Source organism: Schistocerca serialis, chromosome 12 (genome assembly GCF_023864345.2).
Source record: "Schistocerca serialis cubense isolate TAMUIC-IGC-003099 chromosome 12, iqSchSeri2.2, whole genome shotgun sequence".
Classification (NCBI taxonomy): Eukaryota; Metazoa; Arthropoda; class Insecta; order Orthoptera; family Acrididae; genus Schistocerca; species Schistocerca serialis.
Window position 1 is genome coordinate 79,363,591 of NC_064649.1, and position 22,528 is coordinate 79,386,118.

Consider the following 22,528-nt stretch of genomic DNA (forward strand, 5'->3'; position numbering starts at 1 on the left):
TCGCTGAAGTGTGGGATTCTCGGTTATCTTGTACATATTGCCCTTTACAATTGCATCTATGTTTGGAGTAATTGTTCTTGTGCATTGTAGGCGCAGCGTGCAGTTTAAATTTCGATCAGGCAATGCGTTTCTCAGGTGCGCCTTGTTACATTTCATTGCACAGAACAGTTGTTCACAAACACACATGGAACCGAACATTGATATTATTGTAGCCGCCAGTTTGTGCAAACGAGGTAATCTATCCTGAGGGAAGTGTGTGTAGAATTCCAAAATGTTTTTTTTGTTCTGAAATTTGTCTCTGTACGTGTATTCTCTGTCACACTGCAGGTCAAAAATTTCTAGTTGGAGCTCAGGATGAATCTCTTCAATATTCGCTGAATATGGAGAGGAGAACAGATCAAAATCACTGACTTGGTGCTGTCAGATCTTGAAAGCGTTGATCAAATTCTTCCTTAAGGGCAACTAAGCTATGTGAATAACGTTCACAGTCCTTGTGAACATCTTGCATGGATGATAATTTAGGTAAATGAGCTAGCTTTCCTGTTTCCAGCTGACTCACCCAAAGTATCAATTTCATTTTAAAAGCTTGTATTCGATCTATGAAATGAGTAATTAGCAGATCTTTACCTTGTAGTGAAATGTTCAAAGCATTCAGATGGCTAGTTAAATCTACTATGAACGCGAGATCACATTTCCATGAAGGGTCTTTCAATTCAGGAACACACATGTTATTTATTTCCATGAACATATTGATCTCATCTAATAGGCAAAAAAATTGATTTGATAATTTGCCATGACTAAGCAGCAGACCTCGCTGTAATAAGGCAGGCCACCATACTGGCTTTCTACATCCTCAAGTTGTATGAACAACAACACTCATCATATTTTTTAGAGTGATACTCTTTGCACATAAGTTTTCCTGGTGGATCACACAGTGAACGCCCCTTATTTCATTTGGCACGGTCAGTTTTTGCATTTTCTCCTTCAACAGCGCAACGGAACACGATTTTTTCCCTGTCATCGCTGGTGCACCATCTGTAGACACTGAAACTAAAGAATTCCACGACAATCCTATATTTTCAACACTTTCTTCAACACTACTTAAAATATCACCTCCAGTTGTTGTGTTCTTCATGGCTACTATATTGAGGAGCTCCTCCCTCACCTGAAGATCTCTATTAACACCTGTAATAAATATGGCAAGCTGCGCTGTTCCAGTGATATCAACACTTTCATCCAGAGCTAGAGAATACGCCATAAAATCTTTGCAGATATTTGCAACCTGGCTCTGGACGTCATCTGCCATGTCCTGTACGTGACGCATAATGGTCATGTTAGATAATGCCACAATCCGAAACTGTTCAACTTGAGATGGACACAAATGTTCCGCTGCAACTACCAAACATTCTTTTATTAAATCGCCATCAGTGAAGGGGCGCAGGGATTTTGCTAAAAGCAAAGCAATTTTGTAACTCACTCTGACAGCTGCCTCAGTTGATTTTTCTTCGTCGTCCAGATAGCTTCCTTTTAAGTTTAATAACTTCCTGTGCACGATCTGGTCCATCACATTTTCCACTTCCGTAGTCTTTCGCATGGTACGACATATAATGTCACTGCAAATTAAATTTCCTAAAAGAATTCAGCGTTTTGTGACATACTAAACATTTCGCAACACCATGTTTTTCTGTAAGCAGATACAATTCCTCCCAATGGGGGTTCAACTGCGAAAGCATGGTTGGGGTTACACAACGGCGACTTTACATGAATCTTAACCAGCAAAGTGACTGTTAGAGCTGATCGTAGTACTTGAAACGTTACACAGTCGGCACGAATTCAATAGGCACGCTGCAGCCCTATTCAAACGTGTGCGTGCATTTCCCCTCCCTCCCCTCCCTCCCTACTCCAGGACCTTGCACCTGCTCGCGAGCACGTGCCTGAGCAGACGCGAGTACTCATGCTCAAAACCGGCCAGTTGTTAAGCCCTGGACTAGGATGATGCAGAGGTTGGGTGGGTGACAGAACATCACTTAAGTATGGGTGGGAAGGATCTTGGGTAGAATGTCCCTCATTTCAGGGAATGATGATAGATAATCATCAATGCCTTGACGAAGGATGTGGTTCAGTTGTTCCAGTCCAGGGTGGTATTAAGTGACAAAAGGGGCTCTGCTTTGTAGGGTTGGTGGGAGGACTGGGAGTGTGTGGGGATATGGCATGGGAATTGTGTTTTCTGATTAGATCTGGGGGACAGTGCTTGTCTGTGAAGGCTTTTGTGAGGCCCTCAGCATACTGGGAAAGAGAGTTCTTGTAAATGAAGATAAGCCATCCCTGGGTGGCCGGCTGTATTGGAGGCAGTGCCAGAGATAGCGATCACTTCTGTGTGAGGTGTGCTTGCTTGTGTCATTGTGTGTGTGTTTTCTCTTTTCCTTTCTGAAGAGGGCTTTGGCCAAAAGCTAATGTGTAACAGTCTTTTCATTGTGCCTCTCTGCAGCTCAACAAGACATATTTGTGGTGGGTAGCAATCTGTCTGTTTCATAATACAGTTAACTTACAGATAACTTTTCTATACACATTATGTTTACTGAAAAGCGAAATACATGGGGGAGTTGGAAAATAAGTTTCCCCTATAGACTGTGATCAGAGTTGGGTGTGAAAGGAAAAAAAGAGAATGAGACATTGAAGATAAGACATATCTTTATTTTTCTACATAATTCCCAAGTACATTGAGACATTTGTCATACACTTTATAAGCTTCAAAAAGCCTTCCAGGAAAAAATCAGAGCATTGCATACGGAAGAAGTGTTGAACTGCTTGTTTGACATCAGCATTGCTGCCAAAGCACCTTCCACCGAGAGTCTTCTTCAAAGCAGGAAACAGATGGAAGTCACTTGATGTGAGATCTGGACTGTAAGGCGGATGGTGTAGGTGCTCCCAACCAAGAATTGCAATACGGTTTTGCGTTGCTGTCACCATGTGTGGTCTCCATTTATCATCCAACAGCAGAACACCAGATCTGAGAAGACCAGGCCGCTTTTTCCAAATCATCTCTTTCCAATTGACAGAGTGGCACAGTACCGCGCAGCGTCCTTCAGAAAGTACAGCAGCAAAACTCCTTTGGTGTCCCAGAAAACGGTGAGTAGCAGTTCACCTGCAGACAGAGTGCTTTTGAACTTCTTTCAGACAGGTGGTGACGGATGTTTCCACTCCATGGATGCGGCCTTCGATTCAGGCGTGTAATGGTGGACCCACATTTCATCTCCCGTCACAATCCAAAACAGAAGGTCATTGCCAGATACATGGTAACACATGAGCTGTTCCACCCTGAACGCCATGTGTTGTTCCATGTGTGTCAAGATCAGTTGGCGGGTACCCATCGTGCGGACACCTTCCTGTATCAAAGGATGTTGTGGATGATCATGTGAGCTTGCTCATGTCTGATTTCAGTTCTGCCACTACTCCATTGATAGTGATCCCCCAGTTTGCTTTAATCATTGCATCCACCTTCCTAACATTTGTATCTGTAGTGGCCGTGCACGTCCGCCCAAGTCTCGGTATGTCCTGCACTTGCTGAAATACATCACCAAATTGCTGGCACCATCTCCACGCCATTTGCCTTGACATCACACCTGACCCATACACCTCAACAAGGCAGTTATTAATTCCTGTGCCTGATACTTCATGTGCCCATTCATAGCGGATGACTGCTCTCACTTCCGCCTTTGACCACGCCTCCAAAACACACCTTCTCTCCATAGCTCTGGGAAAAGACCGAGTGGCTGGCCTCCGCCATCTGCTTGATCGTGGTCGACCTCTACCCAATGGTGTATCGGTGTCTTGCACATGGGCATTCACCTGCCGTGTCGTCTTTCGCCCATATCACACGACTCTGCCCACAGTCGACAGGGGAAACTTATTTTCCCACTCCCCCTTGTAGAAGTTTATTTCTTAAAAAGTGCTTCATATAAATGTCTTCCTCATTGGCAATACATTGCTGAAGGTGTTTGCAGAAGCTCCTCACTACATTCTCATTCATTTCTTGATGAATAGTGTCATCTCTTCCTGACTTGTGGATTTCAGCTCATTGTAGAGTCACCATGACAAAACTCTGATCTTGAGATAACTCCACAGATAAAAATCAGGGACTGAAAGATGTGATCTCACCAGCCGTGGAATATTGCCAAATCATGAGAGTAGTTGAAATGGCAAGTGGTGCCTTTGTACTGTCACTGAACTTCGGGCCCTACGGGCTTTAGATCCATGTTGCTGAGTGTTGCTTTTAGACAGCAATCTCCTTGCAGCTCTGGAATGAAACAATTGTTAATTGTGGCATCATACTGCTCTGAACTGACACTCACTGGTCAACCACTGTCATTTAGGGCCCAAATGGCCAAATGATTCCAGTGGGCTTTAATACACCGGACAATGGCATTTGTGCTACCCTGGGCATTTTCTCAGATGATCTGTAAGCTATTGTCTGAGTAATATCTGAAGTTTTATTTATTGACAAACCTATTTGATGAAGGTATGTCTCATCAGACATCACAAGAATTTTCAGAAATGTGCCAGTTTTGTCAATTCTGTCCAGTAATGTTATGAAGAAATTCCTCCTACTCACTTTATACTTTCACAATCCTCTGTAAATACATGTGACATATTTTTAATGTTCTGCAATGGCCATGGACAAATAACTGTGGGCTTCATTGCAGAGGTGCACAAATTTGTCAGATATTTTCTGATGCTTGAACTGTCATTTCAGATCCCTTATGCTTCACATCAGTTACAGAACTCATCTTGAGTTATTGTGTTACACATCAGGATATTGACCTCCTGTCTGGAACATGGAAATGGCAGTCTCTTCCTCAGCACACTGCATGTTGGACAGCTGCAATGGTCTGCACATGACAGAACTCCTCCACTGCCTCAGTATGCACCAGCACTGGTGAACATTCCATACTGAACTGAACTACACACCATGTGGGTCTGATTAGAGGCACTAGATTACACGAGCACATCTATGTCTTAGTGAGAAGATCAATTGAAAATTTACTATTTCTTGTGGGTCACACTGTATATTGGTCATTCTACTGAACTGACTTGTGTGTTCTTAACCTTTTTGATTTTCTGCCAAATGAAGGACAGTCATACCATTTGTATTATTGTGGTAACTGATGTGTCGGCAGCTGGGCCGACACCTTGTAGTTCGAGATGGCTGAAAATGCACGCTAGACTAAGGCAGACGGGCATGAAGTACTGTAACAGGCTATGTAATTAATGTTATTAAGAAAAGTACATAGCTGAATTAATACTTATCTTTAATATCATTGTGGTACATCGATCTTGACGATACACAGGAGACTTTAATTACAATCACTGTAAGGCTAATGGCGCCTTGCTAGTTCGTAGCCATTAACTTAGCTGAAGGCTATTCTGTCTCTCGGCTAATGAGAGAGAAAGGCTTCGTACATCTAGTCGCTAGCTAGGTCCTCGTACAACTGGGGCGAGTGCTGGTTCGTATCACGAGACCTGCCTTGGTGGTGGCGCTAGGTCTGCGATCACACAGTGGCGACACGCGGGTCCGACATGTACTAAATGGACCGCGGCCGATTTAATCTACCACCTAGCAAGTGTGGTGTCTGGCGGTGACACCACAGTAACAATGAAGTGTGTCAACTAGTCCCTCTCCACATATTCACAAATTAATGATCAGGTGGCTGCTCACATTAAAAAACTAAAGAACTTCTACACATTTCCTGTAACTCATTGTGCCCTTAAACTGCTTACCACCCAGTTTGTTGTTGACATGAGAAAACAGGAAGAAATCACTGTTTGTCAGATGGAGGAATATAGAGGACGATACGAAATTTTACATCCAAAAGCTGCATAATACCAATATCATCAAGAAAAAGTATCAAGCTAGTTATAGGAGATAAATGACAGTTACTGAATATAACTGAGGCAGCAACAACTTCTTACAAAGTGATAGCTTTGTTTCTTATTTACTTCATTGAATTTAATTAGCATAAGCAGTACAGTGACAGTTAATACACTATACAGATAAAGTTTCTATGATTTCTTTTTCTTTTGTTAATTTATAACTTAACTTGTTCCACATTCCTGGTGTGATCTATGGAGCACAATGAAAAAATGAATGCCAGTTATGTTCGGGAATATTTTGGTGCACTGTTGTGCAGGAAACAAACTTTCTGACGGTTTTGCTCATCAGCATTCTCTACCCCACCAAATGATTGTAATATTGTCCAGTAATTGTCTAGCACATACAAGCATAATGTGTCAATAGCACCCCATGAAAATCCAAAAAAACACTCAATACAACCTTTCCTGATGACTTCTGTGTCACCCTTATTTGATGATGTCAGTGCTGAGTATTTCCAATATTTGATCTGCTGTCTGGTCTCAAGGCAATAACAATACATCTAACTTTAATCTCTGGTGATCAAGTTCAAAAGAAGTTTATCAGAATCAGGCTGGTAATGATGTAACAATTTGCCTTCTACTTCCTTTTGGCCCTGTTTTATCTAGGGTACCCTCTGGGAAGCTTATCAGTGATTGTTGTCACTGATTGTTGACTGATGCCCACATCCCTCATTAACGACTCAATAGAAATGTGAAGGTGATCTTCAAGCATCATCTGCAGTTTCCCTATTCCCTTGCTGTAAGATAGGCGACCACCTTCTGAGTCCTTTCTTCGTACTGGACTCGCAAACACTGCTTGACGACAGTGTTGTATCTCGGAACATTGAAGCCCTATGTGATAAGCAGCACATTTTGTCTTTACTTTGGATCTTTACTTTCATTTAAAAACTGAAAATGAATTGCTGCTCAGTCTTTGATCTTACCGAGAGTGTGCAACAGCTTAGATTTTGTTCTCTAGCAGCGTTGCCTGAAGGAGTAACAACATCACGCTTTGCCCTTTTGTGTAAGCTTTTATGTTTGTCTTGTCACAATATTTCAACAACTTAGCTTATCATCATTGGGAGCTGCTCTTCTCTTTATATCTTGTAATTAATCTCCCATCACCTTTCTTTGAGCATGCAGTAGGTGGTCCATATGCCATCAATTTCCAAGTGCAGGAGATGTAAACAGAATAAAAAAATTTTCTGTATGGGTTTGTGGTATTGTACTCTGTTCTTTGATTGATTTGTTGATTGAGTTATTTATTCATCTTGTGACAATGTTACACTGTATATATCTACCCAGAGGACTGTAAGGAAGAAATAATTGTCCCTGTCTTCCAGAAAGGAAACAACAGGGTGTTTAAGATCTGGAGAGGGGTGACACTGTACAAAAATACAGGGTTATTCGTAAGTACCTCTAGGGTTCCAGAAGACGATATAGACAATTGTGCAAAAACTACAAGACATACGTAAGAGACACACATATCAGTGGGTAGAGCGTCCCTCCAATTTTTAACTCACATTACAGATGCTGAGTTTGGATGCCATTTGGGACTCAGAAAATTTCAATACAATAGTCAATTCATGCCATACAAGTCCCAACATGTCACATTCAGTATCAGCAACTGCATTAACTATCTTTCCTTGCAATTCTCCCAGTTTAAGTGTCAGTGAAGGGAGGAGCATATGACCATTGACGCAATCCCATAAGACAAAATCACAGAGTTATGTCAGGTGACCACTGGGCCATGGAAGAAGAGCAGAGTCTTCATTGTAAGCATGTCCAATCCAGCATGTCCAATCCACTACAAGTGACAGACGGTCTGTTTATTCTTTGGAGGAATATCTCTGACTTGTTGATTTTTGTTGATATATGTAATTCTGTGATGAGAAATACACTTGTTGATAGTACACTCTGTCATTACTATATTTTCACAACACAACAGTTTTTGGTGCCAAAACCCTGGAGGAGTGAGCTGGGAAGAAAGGGACAGAACTAAGAGTGAACTGGACAACACAGGTAAGTACAACTGCAACATTGTAATATATACTGTGGAACCTCTGTGGCATTATTTTTTGATTCCCAGGTTATAAGTGAGATAACGTATATTGTTTGTGCTTCCATTGCTATTTAAATCAAACCTTTCTTTCACTCATTATGGTAATAGGCACTGCTCTGGAATGCTACTGCGAATACTCATGTAACTTGTGCAGCCAAAGGACAGCTGTTTGTTCTACCACACAGACTAGCAATCTTCAGATATCGTTCATTCAGGAATTGCTGATTGTGAGCCAACAATGCCATACCTTAATGAATAATGTGATGGACTGTATAAGTTCAGAAGCACAATTACATGGCCCAAAGAGGAGATGCATGAGAGAAAGAATGAACATTACGCACTTCATCACAGAAGTTGAAAGGTTGACACACACTGTGGAACTAGCAGATTACAAATACTATAAAGAGAAATCACAGGACATTTTGCACCAGCTCACTAAACTAGATTGGGGGGGGCGGGGGGGGGGGGGGGGAAGGGGGCGGGGGCAGTCCATGACCTGTTAGATGATGATAATGAGTACAACGCAGACACTACAAAAGTATGAAGATCGTATAGAAGCCACAAATACATAAAATAGAGAAACTGGTTGTAAAATGTGCACCAAATTGAAACCTTTTTGACACCCCCACATTACAGTCCATAACGATGAATGTTTCTTCAACTTCAGTAAGGCTTCTGATGATCAAACTTGAGCCCTTTTCGGGTGATTTGGAGATATGGGCACAGTTGTGGGAGCAGTCTGATCAGTTGCTCAACAGGAACCCATTGGTATTTACCATCAATAAACATGTATTTGTTTGCAGCTATTTTTCAGGTTTGCCAAAACATTTAGTGCAAGGTGTTGCAGTGGTGGCTGAGGCATCTGCAGAAATGAAGAGGATTCTCCAAACTCATTATGGCAACAAGGATTGGATAAATCAGATCCATTTAGATCATGCAGCGTCATAAAATCCATTTAGTTGGCCATCCCAGAGGAACTCAGTTCACCACTCATTGAATTCCAGCAAAGTATTCAAGCTCTCCAGGCTGTTGAGGAAAATGTGAATGGATATGGATGAGTCCTCATGCCGAAAATTCTCTGTGCTTTTCTCGATGACGTTTGCTGCCACTGGATAATTCACACGAAGCGTACAGGAATATCCAAAGGGGATATTTTGCAGCTGATGGAGTTTCTGAGTGCAGAAGAGGATGGAGCACTTACTACACAGAAAATACATGATGATATTTCTACCACCTTTAGGACTCCCCCCACCACTGCCGCACTCCACATGCATGGGAAATCTAAAAGTCCAACCCAGAAAGATACTATAGTTCAAGAACTATTCTGGGTCTTTTGTGAGTCTCGTGGCCATTGTGTACAGGACTGTACAAAGATCATACGTGTCAGTGATTGAATAGATAAATTGAAATGAGCAAACAAATGTTTTCTTTGGCTTGAATGTGGGTGTACAGTTTCAGATTGCAAGAAGAAGGAAAAGGCTCAGAGTGCTAAGAATAAAGAGCTGCACCATAAGTCCATTTGTGATGTAGGAAAGGATATTAAGATTCCTACAGCCCAAACCAACATTACCTCCATCGGAAAAACTGCTGTTGCTCCCCATGGATCCACATACCTTCAGACAGCACAAGTACGCATCTCAGGGCTTAGAGGACTAAGCAGACAACTCAATGTGTGCTGGATGCTGGAAGTCAGTCCAGCTTCATAGCAAAATTGCTGATTGATGATTTGGAACTCCAGACTGTAGTTCAACGAGAATTAATTGTTTGTTCATTTGAATCAAAGCCTACAGCTTCATGGTACCACAGAATTGTTCAGTTTAATAGGAATGGCCTTTGGAAGAATTCTTCAGTGTCACTCATTGCCTTTGAAAGTCTTCATGTGATTTCACATCAGTCACCTGACCTACATGTAAAGAGTTTATCATACACCATGAGATTATGCTAACAGATCCAAAAACTGACTCCACAGAAGATATTCCCATTCAGATTCTCATAGGAGGCGATTTTTATTAGAAAACAGTGAAAAATAGTTTGCCAGTATGCATAACTGAATCTTTCAAAATGGTTCAAATGGCTCTGAGCACTATGGGACTTAACTTCTGAGGTCATCAGTCTCCTAGAACTTAGAACTACTTAAACCTAACTAACCTAAGTACATCACACACATCCATGCCCGAGGCAGGATTCGAACCTGCGTCCATAGCGGCCGCACGGTACCAGACTGTAGCTCCTAGAACTGCTCAGCCACACCGACTGGCGCAGAATCTTTCGTGTTAGTTCCTCGCATAGTTGGCTGGATTCTTAGTGTGAACAAGTCAAGAGCCTGTGAGCATATAAACGCGGTGATTTTTGTTAATGTTGACTGGTTTCCTCCGTCCTCAGATAATGACTTCAGATGGTTTTGGGACTTGGAGACTACAGGGATTACTGCCAGTCGAGATTGATCCATGAGCAACAAGGACATTAGATTGCTTGAGGAATTCAGAGAATTTTTCTGGACACAGGATCAATGAACACTGGTTTCACTACCCAAAAAAAAGGATAAAATGCTACTGAGTAACAGACTGTGTTGTGTGCCTAGATTTCGGTAGATTTGATATGTTTGCTCTGCTGGATACTATGGTCACTCATAAATTTATCTTGTAGAGCTGGTCCTGCTACTCAGTCCCAGCTAGCAATTTTCTTCACCACGCTCAGATCCTCTCCCCAAAGGTTTCATGAATTAGCTGGAAAAGAGCTCATTTTTCTCCTCCAGTAACGTAAAGCTTCATAACCAGAGTTCCACCATTTCAGCCATATATTGTCAAATTGTCCATGTCAAAATAAAATAGAATAAGTCAGTTAAATTTCATTTTTAAAAAAGTTCATTGCTAATATCCATTAGCAGCTGCACGGAATAACACTTCCACCATAGTAAGTGACGACTTCTGTTTCCACCCATGCTAACAGGAGGTGCAACTTATGCTTATATTCTTGGCTCTGTGAAAACAGAAGCCTAGCAACAGTGGTCTACTCCACTCTAGTTCAATTAACTTAAAGTAATAGTTTTTCTCTCTACACTCACCTGAATATCTTCCCTTTCTCGAAGAGCCTAACATGGCATTTCCTAATGAAATGTCATGTTACACTACAACTGCCTGCAGAGAAACAATTCAGCTGCCTGAGGGCAAAATTTCATCATCAAGAAGTCTTTAAGTATTAAGTAAATGTACTATGACTTAATATTAGACTACATTACCAAAGAGCAATTAAAGGTAGTTCCCATCCAACTCTCACTCATCATGCAGTGAGCAAAGAAAAAGATGGGAACAGTAAGTGGAGGACAGTCTTTGAAGCATCATCTCATGAAAGCAATGCATCTTCTCTCAGTGAGGTACCAGATGCAGGACTGAATCTACTGCTAGATATCCTAGAGATTTTACTGTAATTCCAACGACATTCCTCTGCCCCTATCACAGATAACACACAGGTGTTCCTTCAACTGGTCTTACATGAGGAAGACAAAGACTTGACCTGATTCTTCTGGTTCAGAACCAAACAAAACAAAACAGGAGATCTTCAAATGATGGACAGCATAATACAATACCACTTCACAAGGCTCCCACTCAGTGTGACCTGCAGTCCCTTTCTACTCTTTGCAACTGTAAGAGAACCTGCTGACAAGTGTATGACATAATTTCCCACCATGGTGCCTCTTGTAAACAAGAATACATACATGAACGACTTTGCGATTGCAGTAGAAATTGATAATTTGGTTACCACCATATACTATGAACTTGTAGAACTAATGAAATTGATCAGCATTCCCTTATTGAAACGGGCTACAGCTCCGAACAGCTTCAGACTATTTGGAAGGCTGAAGGGTGAGAACCCTACGTACAGAATCAAGTTTTATGTGCAGACTGGAACATGAGGAAGGCTACTTTATTGAACCCAGAAAAATGACAAGAAAGTCACCCGAAGACCAAGCCACCAAACACCAGCTCTTGCAGTGTATGGCTAGGTTCAGTGATCCACTTGGACTGTTCTTGCCTATCTTTCTTACTGGAAAATTGTTATTTCAGGACAGGTGATGCAGGGGAATTGGCTGGGGTGAACTCGTGCACTGGGTCCTAGGAGAAAGTTGGCAGACTTTAATATCCAGCTTACCATCATTGGCACAGGTCTACATGTTTTGTGATGCATCTGAAAAGGCATATGGAGCAGCTCTGTAAGCTCTTAAAGCCTTAGAGAATGAAGTCCTCACTAATTTAGTGTGTAGCAAGAACAGACTTATTCCTATGAAGAAGGTGATCTTGCCACAATTGGAACTTTTAGCAGCAGTAGTGGGAATCCTACTACTGTGTTAGTGCTGCTGCACAACAGAATTTAAAACTGCTCATGCGACACTGTGAACTGATGCTACAGTCACACTAAGCTGGATTCACAGTGATCCAGACAGATGGAAGTCATTAACTTGTAATTATGTGACAGAGATAAAACTCCCACGCAATGGAGACATTGCTCAGGACAAGGCAACCCAGTTGTCATCTTTCACAGACCTCCTCGGAGGTCAAATACATCTCATGCAAATCTGTTGGTATGAACCACCATGGCTTGTATACCTTCCTGAGTGTTGGCCGTCTGAAACTCTGACAGTGGGCCAACTATCTCCTGAAGAGAAGATGAAGAGAAGCCATAGCCAAATTCTGTTGATATCTATGATGACTACCCTCATGAACCTATCTAAATTCAGTTAATACTGGAGGCTCATTCATACTATATGTACATTCATCAGAAAGAGAAATCTTTTGAAAACGTTACAGCCACTTAACTGTTAGCTGCCTCAATGAAAAATGGATATGAGTACCCCTGAGGGAATCCTTTGCCACAGAACTACATGCACTTCAAAATAATTCACCACTACCGTGAGAGTCAAAGACTGCACAGTACAGTACTATCACGTAAGATGGACTGATATGCTTAGGTTGTCAACTGCAGTACACTAACCTTGTCAGGGAACAAAAACATCCAGTGCTCCTTGACAGTTCCCATCATTTCTTACAACTGGTTGTTTGAGAGAGACACATCTGCTACCGTCACTTTAGCATTCATTGCATACTGTCCAAACTGCAAACTCAATTTTGGATCCTCCCCTCATCAGGCAATCAAAAGAATCCTACACTGTTGCTTCTTGTGTAAGATCCTGAAGAACCCACAAAGGCAACATATTGAAGCACCCCTACCATTTGAATGAGTTGTGCCCACTAAACCATTCACTATAATGGGGATAGACTTTGCTGAACCTTATTCATCAAAGTGCAAAGAGAAATGACCATTCACTATAATGGGGATAGACATTGCTGAACCATTATTCATCAAAGTGTGAAGAGAAATGCACTAGTCACTTATTGCTCTTTTCACACATGCTACCATATGAGACCTAGAACTCTGTACAGACTGAAGTTTCTAATGGTACTCCAGTGATTCACTGGATGACATGGACATATCCCATACAAATTACACAGACAACATGAAAACATTGCAGGCTGCCAACATGGAACTAACACAGCTTTGGAAGGTGTTAACTACCATTAAGACTTACCAACCCTTCGCTAAGCACAGAAACTCCATCAAACGCAAGATATCCCTTTTGTATACTCACATACTCATGGTGTGTATTATCCAGTGGTGGCAAATATTATCTTAAAAAGCACAGAGAATTTTCGGTGCAAGGTCTCAGCTGTATCCATTCATGTTTTTCTACGTAATCTAGGTGGGCCTGAATTATCCAATCCTTGTTGTCATAATGAGATTGGAGGATTTTCTTCATTTCTGTACATGTCTCAGCTGTCTCCACAATACCTTCTACTAAATGCTTTGGCTTTCCTGAAATATAGGCTTGCAGAAATATGTATTTATTAAGAGCAGATAACAACGGGTACTTGTCGATCGACTGATGAAACTGCTCCCAGAACCATGCCCATGTCTCCACATAACCTGAATAGGACTCACGATTGGCAGAAGTCTTATTGAAGCTGAAGGAACACTCATTGTTACAGATTGTACCATTGTGGGGGGGGGGGCGAGGGGGGGGGGGGGGGTGTTTGGAAATGCTTAACTTCGATGCAAGCTATTTCCATATGTCATGTGAAATCTTAGAAATATCGCATTTGTGGCATCTACATAATCTTTGGATTTTAGAATGTCTGCCTCATATTTGTAATCATCTAACAGGTTATGGATCCCTCCTCATCTAGTTTGGTGAGCCAGTGCAAAACATCTTGTACTCTCTCTTTATGGCATTTATAATCCTTGCATTCGGCAGTGACTGTCAGCTTTCAACTTCCCTGAGAAAGAATATAATGTTCACTTTTTCTCTTGTGTTTTTTCCCCTTTGTGCAGTGCAGTTGTGCTCCTGAATTTTTATCCACCATATCGAGTCCATCATGTTATTTGATAGTGTATGGCAATGTCTGCTCACGTTTGCAGTAGCATTCCAGAATAGTGCATATTATCATTATGGGCATAAAAAGATGTGATTTAAAGAACAATGGAAGCACAAACAATAATCATTATCTCATTTCTATACTGAGCATCAAAAAATACTGCCATAGAGCCTGCATAGTACTACAAAAATATTACAATGTTGTATTTGCACTTACCTGCATTGCAGGAGAAATACATGCTGCCTCCTGTTGTCCTGATTGCCCTTAGTTCTGTCCCTTTCTTCTCAGCTCACTCCCTTCTGGGTTTCAGGATCAAAAAAGGCTGTCATTAAAATACAGTAAGGACAGAGTACATTAACGACAAATTTATTACTCATCACAGAACTATTTAAGTATATCAACAAAAATCAAGAAGTCAGACACATCCCTCCAGAGGATAAATGGATGGTGTCACACTCGTAACAAGTGTCTCATTCCACAACATTGTTTCCATCCTGGTTGACCTCTAAAGGTACAACCAGCTGCAGGATGCCTGACCGTGTGACATTCAGGTGTGCAGAGGATTGTTGTTCTTATGTTCTCTTCTTTCCCTGGTAATACTCTCTTTATTCTGACCTGCCACCACGTTTGTCATGGGCGCATGTCCTCTTGTACCAGAATGATGTCTCCAGGGTGGAATTTGATGCATCATTGCAGCGGATGTTTAACTTCATGGAAATTCATCAGCTCCAATAGGTACTCTTTCAGCCAATGTTTCCAAAAGCTGTTGGAGAGTTTGCTGTCTCAGTCAGAATTCTTTTTCTAGCCTGTGTTCCTGTTGGAGTCATTACGAATTTCTCTCCAGTCAGAAAATGAGAAGGGATCAGTGCATCGACATCATCTCTCTGTGTGATAGGCCCTGAGTTCACAGTGGGGAGGATGGTGGGAAAGAATGGTGAGCATTATAAAGCATTGCCTGTGAAAGATACTTGGGACTCACAAGGCTCAGAGAGGAACAACTGAACACCACCTTGGTTAGTACTGAAGAACAAGGAGATGATGCATTGCACAGATGCTTTCCCATTCTTTGACTGGAGAGAAACTTGTAACAATTCCAGCATGACCAGAGCTACATAGAAAACGAAGCTGGCAAAAGAAATCCAGCTGAGACAGCAGCTATCGAACAGCTTCTGGAAACTTTGGATGAAAGAATACCTGTTGGAGCTGAAGAACTTCCATGAAGTTAAATGTCCACCAGGGCAACCCATCAAATTCCATCCAAGAGACATCATTCTGGTTCGAGAGAATATGTGCCCAAGATGTGTAGGAAGGCCAGAGTAGAGAGATCACTACCAGAGAAGATAAGAACAATAATCCTCTGCACACCAGAAGATCACATGATCAGTCATCGTGTGCAGCCAGTTGTGCCTTTATAGGTCGACCAGGATAGGGAGGACATTGCAAAATTATATACTTGCTACGACTGAGAGGAGAAATATCTCTGACATATTAAATTTTGTTGATATATATATAATTCTGTGGTGAGAAATACAGTAGATGTTAGTATACTCTGTCATTACTATATTTTCACAACACAACACCTGTACTGAAACAAATACTAACAAAGAGATAGAGGGGCTGGCCAGTACTTACCTCAGCTCAGTACAGCCGATAGATACACAAAACAGAACAGAAAATTTACGTATCCTAGCTTTTGGAACTTTGTACCTTCGTCAGGGAGGAGAGAGGGAAAAAAGGGAAAGTGGATTCAGTTACTCACAACCCAGGTTATGAAGCAACAGGGGAAAGGTGGTTATGAAGCAACAGGGGAAAGGTAAACAGGGAGGGTAGCAAAGATGGAGGCATGGGTGTCAGAGGGAAGCCAAAGATATTCTACTGCAAGTACTGTGCCAGCTCCAAACCAAAGAGGATGCATACAGAAGTAAAGAGGTTGCATACAGAAGTAAAGAGGTATATAGTATAAAGATAGTTGTGTTTATCTTTATACTATATACGTCTTTCCTACCCTCCCTGTTTACCTTTCCCCTGTTGCTTCATAACCTGGGTTGTGAGTAACTGAATCCACTTTCTGTTCTTCCCCTTTTTTCCCCTCTCTCCTCACTAACAAAGGAACAAAGTTCTGAAAGCTAGGATACGTATATTTTCTGTTCTGTTTTGTGTATCTATTGGCTGTATTGAGCTGAGGTAAGTACTGGCCAGCCCTTGTATCTCTTTCTTAATATTTGTTTCACATCTTTATTTAAGATTTTCCATTAATCATTTAGAACACCTGTACTGAGGCAGTTCACAATCTAGATCATCATGAACATCCTGAAAAAAAGTGTGGTGGAGCACCATATTGTGGCAGAATGAAGTCTCCACTGTATTGCTGAAATTTTGTCATAGGTATTTGCTGCAGCATGCCCTGGTACACAAAGCCAGTCTCAGCTTTCTCTGCAAAGAAGAATAGGCCATTGACTTACACTATTAAGATCAGCTTTGCAGGTGCTTGAAACGTTAATTTGTCACTGAAAACCAGCTTCTGTGAAAAACTGTCTTTCTGTAGGAACTGCATCATTGCAAAAGCTCATTGTCCTGAGTACTGACCAACCAGTTCAATTTTAGGCACAGATATTAGTGTAGAATGTGCCAGACAGTTGACAGCGGTATCTGTCCATACAGTCATCAGTTCAATAGGGAACCTGACAAATGATTGTCACACACATGCCACCTTCTCTGTTAATGATCCCAGCTGGCCTATTTTCCTCAGAGCACATAAGCAGCCAGCCATCCATGGATTGTTTTTGTCTGTTGGAGCTTTTACCTGATACTACCTTTGTCAGAAAAGTTACGGCACAGGCTTTTTAAAAATAGAAAATTGCACTTACCAAATAACGCTCATAGCTCCTTTTGAAGAAGTACCCTTGGCTACCAATACACAGTAATAACATTTCTGGAAGTCTTGGAAGCAAGCAGGGAAATTTTCAACTGTGATGCTTGTATGCTCATTTGTCACAGGCTGTTGGATGCCTGTGACATCTTGATGAAGCTTTCATTTCAGTCACCTTTTCACTTGCAGAAATAAGAAAAACTCGTAATGGGAGAGGTCTGGTGAATATGACATATGTGGGATGGCAATAAGAGAATGTCTGGCCAGATACTCAGTAACAGATAAAGCAGTATGGGGTCTTACCTGTCATGCAGTAAGAACCAGTCCTGAAAATGCTGTAAATCAGGGCGATGGTGTTGAATTCATTGTCGTGGCAAACATTTCAAGACTTCAATGTAAAGAGTTTAGTTTACTGTTTGACCTGGAAGAACATACTCACAGTGAACTAAGCCTTTTGTATTAATGGATGCAATCAGCATTGTCTTTGTTCTCGAAGTTTGTCATTTTACTTTTTTTTTAGTTTGGTGATCCAGGACTCCGCCATACAGCATTTTGCCGCTTCATGTGAGCGTCATACGGGTAACATCAAGTTTCACCCCCAGCAATAATCTTTGACCAAAATGTGGAATCACACCTGGCTCTATACAGTAGTTTATCATAAATTCTTTGTCTTTCCTCTTTCTGTTCATCTGTTAGTGTGTGAGGGATGAGTTTTGCATTAAGTTTCCATTTCACTAAATCTTCACATAAAATTTTGTGACACACATCATGATTCAGATTAAGTTCATTTGATGTTTCACACACAGTTACAGGACGGCTTTTGTGCAATAACTGCCTTACACACTCCATGTTTGCATCGATATGTGCTATAGACAGGCAACCAGCTCTGCAATTGTCTTGCACTGAATTTGTGCCTTCACAAAACCTTTTGTGCCACTCAAAAGCATGACTTTTTGAAAGTGCCTTGCCTACATGTGCTTGCTTAATAACTGAATGCCGTGTATAACACATAATAATAAATAATGGAAACTGTTTGTGGAAATATCGAGGACAGTACAACCCAGATGTAAACAAAAATATAATAAAAGTTGTTTGTCTCAAATGGGGACATCCAGTGACACTAAACTCGACCCTCTGTCCTATCCCCAAGGGGACAGGGTAGTTCAACTTTGAAATATTCTTCAAAAGGAACCCCTAATTTTTATTGTGGATTTGGATTCATGAGAAAAAAATGTAAGAGTCATTCTGTCTTATCTCACTGGGGGTGTTAAGGTGACCAATTCTCAATGAGAATTGTCATATTTGGTACATGGTTACCTACATGTCGTAATAGTAAAACTGCCAAATAGTACTAACTCTAGCCATTTTTGATAAATTCAGGTTTGAAGGCTCAAGGGTGTGTATGCAGTTCACTGGGGGCACCAATTTTCTGATTTTCAAGAGCCTACTACTCAGTAATTAAGACCTCAACTTTTTATGCATCTAGTATGTAGGCCTGTAAGTTGATATAATGTATAAAAAGTAGGATATATCATAAATATTTTTTTATGAAAAATATTGTAAAACAGACTTTTTCCATGCTGTGCTTTATATTTGTGATTTATAAAAAAATCAAAACATTGTAGAGGGAAGTAGTACAGACCTTGGCTTGTTCATTGCAACTCTTTAGTCCTAGTATTAAGTATAAATAATAATGAAAAGTATTTGGCATTGCAATTAGTATTTCTTGCCTTCACTTAAAGGCAACTACATCACAAAAAAAGTCAGATTTGATGAACTTGAAAGTCCTTTGGGGGGGAGGAGTACGTAAACAGTTGAATCCCAACTGGTTTTTTTTTTCTGAAATGTTTGTGTATGTTTTAGCAGTATTAAATGCAAACAAGAATATCCTAACTCACTTCATTCATTGGCAAAGAATAAAATAAAAACGCCACTTATACATGCCATTGACATTCACCACTACAGGGGACTGGTAAATAAAAACTTTGTGTATTCTTTGAAAAAATGTTCCTAAGATATTTGTTGTTGATCTTTGGGTCAGGACTGAAAACAGATATGAGCTGAAAACAGCTATCAATCATTTTTCTTAACGTATACACTGATTTCACTGGTAAATGTCTTTGCAGTGTAAAGGATTCCAAAGGAACAGATTTGGTGCACAAATGTGATGATATATCTTTATTCTGTTAGTTTAAATTAAAAAGACAACTTTAATGAAACAAAAGAGAAGATGCAAGCAGTAATCAGAGACATTAATAGCTTTTTACATATATACTGGTATATATAGACATAAAAGTTCTGCAAAGAACAGTTTCATATACAAATTCAATTATAAAGAAGGAAATTGTATTTTTAAAAATCTTCCACCTTGCATATAACTTTATTTTCCTTGACATATTGATCAAAAAATGAACGAACTTCATCTAAAGGTGAGAGATACTATTTTTTCGTAGCATTTATTGTCAAGTTTATGCAACCATGCACTGTGACTCTGTAATTATGGGACATCCACCTTTCATATAACACTGTTTAAAGTTCTGACCTACTGGTCAACCATAAGTATTTTAGGAACCCTTTTTTAAAAAAATGCACATGGGTTTTATATACCAGTTCCCTGTAGTGGTGAATGTGAATGGTATGTGTCTCATTTTTATTTTATTCTTTCGCAGTGAATAAAGTGAGGTAGGTATTCTTCTTTGCATCTAATATTGCTACCAGATATGTAAACATTTCAGCAAAAAATCAAGTTGAAATTCAACTGTTTATGTACTCCTCTCCCCCCCTCCCCCCTCCCTCCCCCAGCACTTATAAGTTTGTCAAATTTGACATTTTTCTGTGATGGTGTCATCTTTAAGTGAAGGTAAGAAATACTAATGGCAATGTCAAATGCTTTTCATTATTATTTATGCTTGATACTAAGACTAAAGTGTTAGAGTGCACAAGCTGATGCCTGTTCTCCTTCCCCGTGCAGAGTTATGATTTTTTAAAAAAATCACACATTTAAAGCATAGCATGGAAAAATTGTGTTTTACAACACTTTTAATAAAAAATCTAATGATGTAGCTCACTTTTTATACATTACATCAACTTAGTCCGAAGTGGAGTGCTATAGCTGTCCATTACTATATTTTATGAAACACTTTTGTATCTAGTTTTTAATGTATATATCTGATGACTGATAAATTACAAAATATGTCGTATAAGCAGTAAAGTCATTCCTTGCCCGATGTTTGACTTTTACCACTGCAAACCAGTCCACCTGAATCCACAACTACTAATTCTTATATATCTGATTATAAACTTCAGATTTAAAATTTGTTCCAGGGTTGTCCTTTTCTAAACCATCTTTGGTATTGCTGATCCAGTTGGCTTTCCAGCCTGTTTTGCAAAGCTTTTGAAATAATTTTTCAAGTCACTGATAGCCGAGAAATTCCTCTATAGTCGTTGGGTCAGTTGTATACCATTTTTGTGAATTGGGTGAAATAATGCTGTGACCCAATCTTCTGCTTTGCCTTTGGTATCCCAAATTTTTTGGAAGATCCATGTAGTTTCTTGGCTGCCCCGACATCTGCAATGTTACACATTTTGGCAGTTACTGAATGTTTCCTGAGGGGCCTTATCATTCTTCAGATCTTTAATGATATTTTGGATTTCAACCATGCTAAGGGGTTCTGAGTTTGAGTAAGTGCATCCTAGATTATTTTCTAGAAATTTTCCTCTTGGTTCCTCACAATTTAACAACTTGTTGAAATAGCTTGCTAGTATTTCACAGTTTTCTTGGTTGTTTATGACTAAGTTTCTATTTTCATTTTTAAAGGCCAAGCTAGGTCGTTGAGGTTTGGAAGCATTAAAAAAATGAGGAAGTTCTTGGTATTTTTCTGTGGAAGTCTTCCTCAGTTTTAATTAAGGTAATTTTATTACATATGAAATTCTTTGCATCACTGGGTAGGTGGTCAGTTATTTTTATTGCTGACCATCACACTCCTTCCAGTGCTGCTCTAAGGCCAAGTGACAAAGAACAGCATAAATCACTTCTCCATCTAGTGTCATATTTGTGAAAGTTATGATTGTTTCAAACTGTAACTTATGTCACTATTGTGATTTTTTTTTAAATTTATCATTACAGGTTTGAAGCAAACTTTGGCCAGCAGACTGTATTATTCACCTTCAAGTGCCTGGGGATGCCCGAGGTCCCCCCGGGACAGATCAGAATAGTGCGCAAAGCCAACAAGATGGAGGTGCTGCTCTGAGCTGCAGTGTGAAGAAGCTGGACTGTGATTGCTGCCTGGGCCTCTGAACTTATGCTCTGCCCTGCTATGATGTCTAGGGTCTCACACCACGAGGATTTGTCAGTATTGTGAGTTGTTATGGTCACTGTAGTCGGGAATAGTCTGAAGAGTTGAGAGTGAGACTTGGTGTCAGTAAGTGTCACACAGTGGTCTGTTTCTGTTCTCCATTGGTATTTATAGGTCTAACAAGAAGAAAACTGTTTTTAATTTCTTGAGCCCTGTTTCATTTTAAATACTTTCAGAAGGTTATATATAAAGTTATCGTCTATCAGCATAAAAGCTGGATCCATCTGAAGGAATTGCAAAAGGGTTGCTTTGAGAATGAGCAGACATTGGGGGGCCGATACAGATTAAGGAAAAGAGTTGAGGAGAAATGTGAAATGCAATAACACAGTATTACTTTCCTTGGCAATAAAGTGGACATTGTGGAGCAGAAAGTTATTCCCTCTAGTCGGTTGGGCCTTGCAATCCATCAGCCTTATTGCTAGTACGATCTTAGAACTGAAATGTTCATGCAGATGTGATGCTGTTGTGGCATAAATTTTGGCACTTCAGGAATTTGTGACTTGAGGTTACGTGCATGTAAACTGACGAACTATGCAGAAGAAGCCACAAACTTTAACTTTTCTGGGTTTTGCAGGAAAAAGCCATCCTTTCAGTGCAAATAAGGTCTTTGAATATGGTATTCTAGTAAATTAGTGTGACCTAGAATCGTGTTCTCAGGCTGTTCACCATAGATTGTTGTGCATCCAGAGGTTTTTCATTTCAGCTGATGAAGTCATTCAACATCACTGATATGCTTAAGTAAACTTAACCATACCATTTCTTTCTTCAACACACTTTGTTCACTTTCCTGATATGTGACTGTGCAAGACACAGTAGTCGCACTTCAATTTTAATTCTGTATTGCTGTTCTTACATTGACTCAAATGGCTGTCTTTACATTTTCACTTTTCTGTAAAATAAAGCC

The 22,528-nt window shown here is 40.3% G+C and overlaps 1 protein-coding gene across 1 annotated transcript in view; it reads left to right on the plus strand.

The window, feature by feature from the left end:
* LOC126428433 (unconventional myosin-Ib) overlaps positions 1–21,567 on the plus strand; it is an 852,237-nt gene extending 830,670 nt beyond the window's left edge. The window contains exon 26 of the mRNA XM_050090358.1: positions 21,396–21,567. Within this exon, the coding sequence (XP_049946315.1) occupies positions 21,396–21,519 (124 nt within the window). The 3' untranslated portion in view covers positions 21,520–21,567. The remainder of the gene's footprint in view (positions 1–21,395) is intronic.
* The last annotated feature ends 961 nt before the right edge of the window (positions 21,568–22,528 follow it).